General features: G+C 54.8%; 1 protein-coding gene across 1 annotated transcript in view; it reads right to left on the bottom strand.

The window, feature by feature from the left end:
- Nucleotides 1–195: 195 nt before the first annotated feature.
- The window catches only part of Ccdc85c (coiled-coil domain containing 85C), a 64,117-nt gene continuing 61,061 nt past the window's right edge, over nucleotides 196–3,251 (bottom strand). The window contains exon 6 of the mRNA XM_040742525.1: nucleotides 196–2,934. Coding sequence (XP_040598459.1) covers nucleotides 2,845–2,934 — 90 coding nt within the window. The 3' untranslated portion in view covers nucleotides 196–2,844. The remainder of the gene's footprint in view (nucleotides 2,935–3,251) is intronic.

The raw sequence follows: 3,251 nt of genomic DNA, 5'->3' as shown, positions 1-3,251 counted from the left end.
CTGTCTGTGTGGAACCCAAGTAAAGTCCACTGCTGAAGAAAACCAGCTTTGGAGGAACAAGTGTTCTGGGTGACTCAGACTTCTAGAGGGATCAGGAACCTTCCCATTCCCAGTCTGGGAGTGACCATGAGTGGTTATCAGTGCCCACTGTAGGTCAGCCATCAGCCCACAACAGACAAGCACCACACACCCACCTCGCAGGCTCACAAAGAGGCCTTTATTATCTAGTTCAAATAGACACTGTCACAATCTTATTTGTTACTCCTTTTACTAAAATAGTTCAAATCAATGCTTTTACCACACTATCAAAAGTTCTATTTTTCTCTCTCCACAAATCAAAGTGGTTCAATAGAAGGTAGAAACAGCCGAAGTCCACAGGCTCCAGCTCTGTACACAGCCAGGGCAGGAGGGGGCAGCTGCAGGTCTCACCGCCATCAGCGCCTACAGAAGACTGGCCCAGGGCAGGAAGCCGGCCTTCCAGCCCCTCCCAAAAGCAGCACACTTTCCCCCACAGTATGAAAATATACACCTCTGCCACTCTGCAGCCATGCATTTAGTCTGTTTCTTTAAAAAAAAAAATCAGTAGTATCTCACTTCCTCTCAAGTTTCAGGAAAGAAAAATGAAAGGTCACTTTGTCTTTAAACACTGGCTTGTGGCTGTTGGACGGGAGTGAAAATGTGCTCAGCAGATTCTGACTCCAGGGTAGGCGAGGCCACCTGGATGGGCCCGGTGGCCTCCGTCACAGTGGGAGGTGGAGCCAGTGCAAGCATCATGTGAGCTTGAGATGGACAGCATTGCAAAAGCTAAGGCTCCAGATTGGGGGAGGGGGGAGCCTGGAAGACCGCCTGCCCTCCCCAGCCCAGGGCTCACGGGGTTGCTGCTAGCCCCTCCTGGCTGTTAGGTTTGAGATATGACAGACAGACTGTCCTAGAGAGCTAGCCCAATGCTGAAAGCTGGGGCAAAGTTTGCTCCACCCTGTGGAAAGGCAGAGGGTTCTCCAAAACACGTTCTTTGGATTCCCACGATGCCTCTGCAGCATTAGGAACTGGGCCACACCTCTCCAGAAAGGCCAGTCTCCAGCCTCCAGGAGCCCTTCCTTACTTATTGCTTATGTCAGCGGTGGCTAAGCCATCCTGATACAAATGTGACTACCTGGGACTCCGGGACGAGGCTCCCACCTTGTGTGGACCCATTTACCTCAGTGTTATTCTGGGGTTCCTTGGCCTCAAAGAACCAGGAAGGGTCCTGCCTGCCCAGCAGCCCACTTAGCAGAAATCACCAAGTACCCACGCCAGCAGGCGGGGTGCCAACAAGTTAATCACTTGACCATACATCAGCTCTTCTACAAAGAGCTTCCTGGTGCCCCACAGCCAGAGCGGTAGGCCTGTTCCTGTACCCCTGCACAACGCCCCCTGGGTACAACGAGGGCCATGGGCCTTTCCCCTGAGAGTGTGGGACCCAAGGGTGCAGCAGCAAAGGTGAGAATGGCCCAAGGTCACGGCTTTGCCTGGGAGGGGAGCCAGGATGCCACCCACCTTCTTGGCCTGTCCTCTTTGCTCACAGGGTGTAGGTGGGGCCTGAGGGAGACCTGCCTGAGGCGAGGACGCGCTCTTTGGGCTGAAGTGCTTGCTGCACGGGGCTCGAAGTACCATTGAGCGAGGATGATGCCAGCAGCATGGCCTGGTCTTCCTACAGCTCTCGAGTTATTACTCATTTTCCTCACGCCAAGTTAGAAAACATCCCTGTCAGTCATGCTTCGCAGTCTGAGGCATGATCATGTACACTGAAGCACTTACTTCAGTCCGTAGGGACTGAGGCTCAGAGAGGTGACCTGTGAAGGAGACAGCATGGCCAACAGGCTAGCCACTTAATATGTTCCCAGTAGGACACCACATGAGCTCATCTGTTTTGAGAGACGGCAGAGGAACACCAAAGTGGGGTGGTTTCTGGAGTGAGCAGAGCAAAAAGGAACCTCAGCCCATCTTTTTACTAGGGGCTCAGAGAAGCTGAGTGACTTGCTGAAGGCCACACAGCAAATTAAAGCCAGAACCAGGTCATGCCCCTTCCTTCCCAAGGAAAACTCATCAGGGGCGGCTCCTGCAGCTCCATCCATAGTGACCCTGGGTGCACCTGGGGGTAGGCTACACTGACCCAGCTCCATGGCCCAGTTCTTCCCGTCCACAGAGAATGCTGAGCTCAGCCCAGACATGTTCTAGGACTTCCTATGTTGCTGTAAACCAGAAAAGGAAACTCGCAGGAGAGACCTAAGAGACGGCTAAGCCTGGCATGGGCAGGGACGTTGCCAAAAGGGTGGAACGCTAATAAGCAGCAGCTGGCAGCGGGGTGGCTAGGGAGGCACCAACCCCCAGGTAGCAGGGAACCCTGAGCTCCCAGCCAGCCATGGACACAAGGGAGCTGGTGCTCCATAACCCAGGGTCCTGGCCATGGCAGAAAAGTGCCACCTGTGTCACAATTCAGGCTCTGGTGGCTTCTGTCCAGTGTGAAGGCTTGACGAGGGGCTTCCACCAAGAGCAGGACGGCCCCAGACAGTCCCTGGAGTCTCAGAAGCTTGTTGCTCGAGGAACATGGAACTCAAACAGGGAGCCAGGCTGCCTGGCCATTCTGGGGCAGCAAACATCCTGTGGCTTCTTGTCTTCCCAAGGTTTGCTGGTGAGGGAGCAGGAGGTGGCATCCTGGCCGTCAGTGTCACACCAAGGCAGCCAGGGTGGGCCGTGTCCTATGTACAATTCACCAAAGAGAAAGATAGTGGCTAGGCCAGAGTTTCTGCCAGGTCCAAGGTCTGACTCGAGGCAGGGCCAGTTCACATCCGTGGAGGAATGGCCCTACAAAGGCCCCTTGAACTGGTTACCAGACAGGTGCTGCCGGATGGAGGGCTTGGTGCTGGCAGCATCTCCCAGTTTCCTCCAGACCACCTATGAGGAAGGAGAGACATGGCATTAGGGAGGGCTCACCCTAATCCTACCCACTGGCCTCACATAGCTACTGCCTTACCACCCTGCAAAAACCACCCATGTCTTCAGAGCCGTGGCGCTGGGAGAGTCAGCTGAGGCCACAGGCAGGTGGCGGAGTTGAAACTCAGCCTTTGCCCACCGCCATAGTTCTGCCTGACCCCCCAAGCAGCCCGCTGCTAGGTATGAGTGCATCCTTGTAGATGCTCAGTGGTGTCCTGGACTCAAGAAACAACATGAGGTACAGCTCTGGGCATCCCACCCGACCTAGACCCCAGGTT

The sequence above is a fragment of the Mesocricetus auratus genome, unplaced genomic scaffold, assembly GCF_017639785.1.
Source record: "Mesocricetus auratus isolate SY011 unplaced genomic scaffold, BCM_Maur_2.0 Super-Scaffold_15014, whole genome shotgun sequence".
Classification (NCBI taxonomy): domain Eukaryota; kingdom Metazoa; phylum Chordata; class Mammalia; order Rodentia; family Cricetidae; genus Mesocricetus; species Mesocricetus auratus.
The sequence above is the reverse complement of the archived record's forward strand: the minus strand, read 5'-3'. Positions and strand labels throughout refer to the sequence as shown.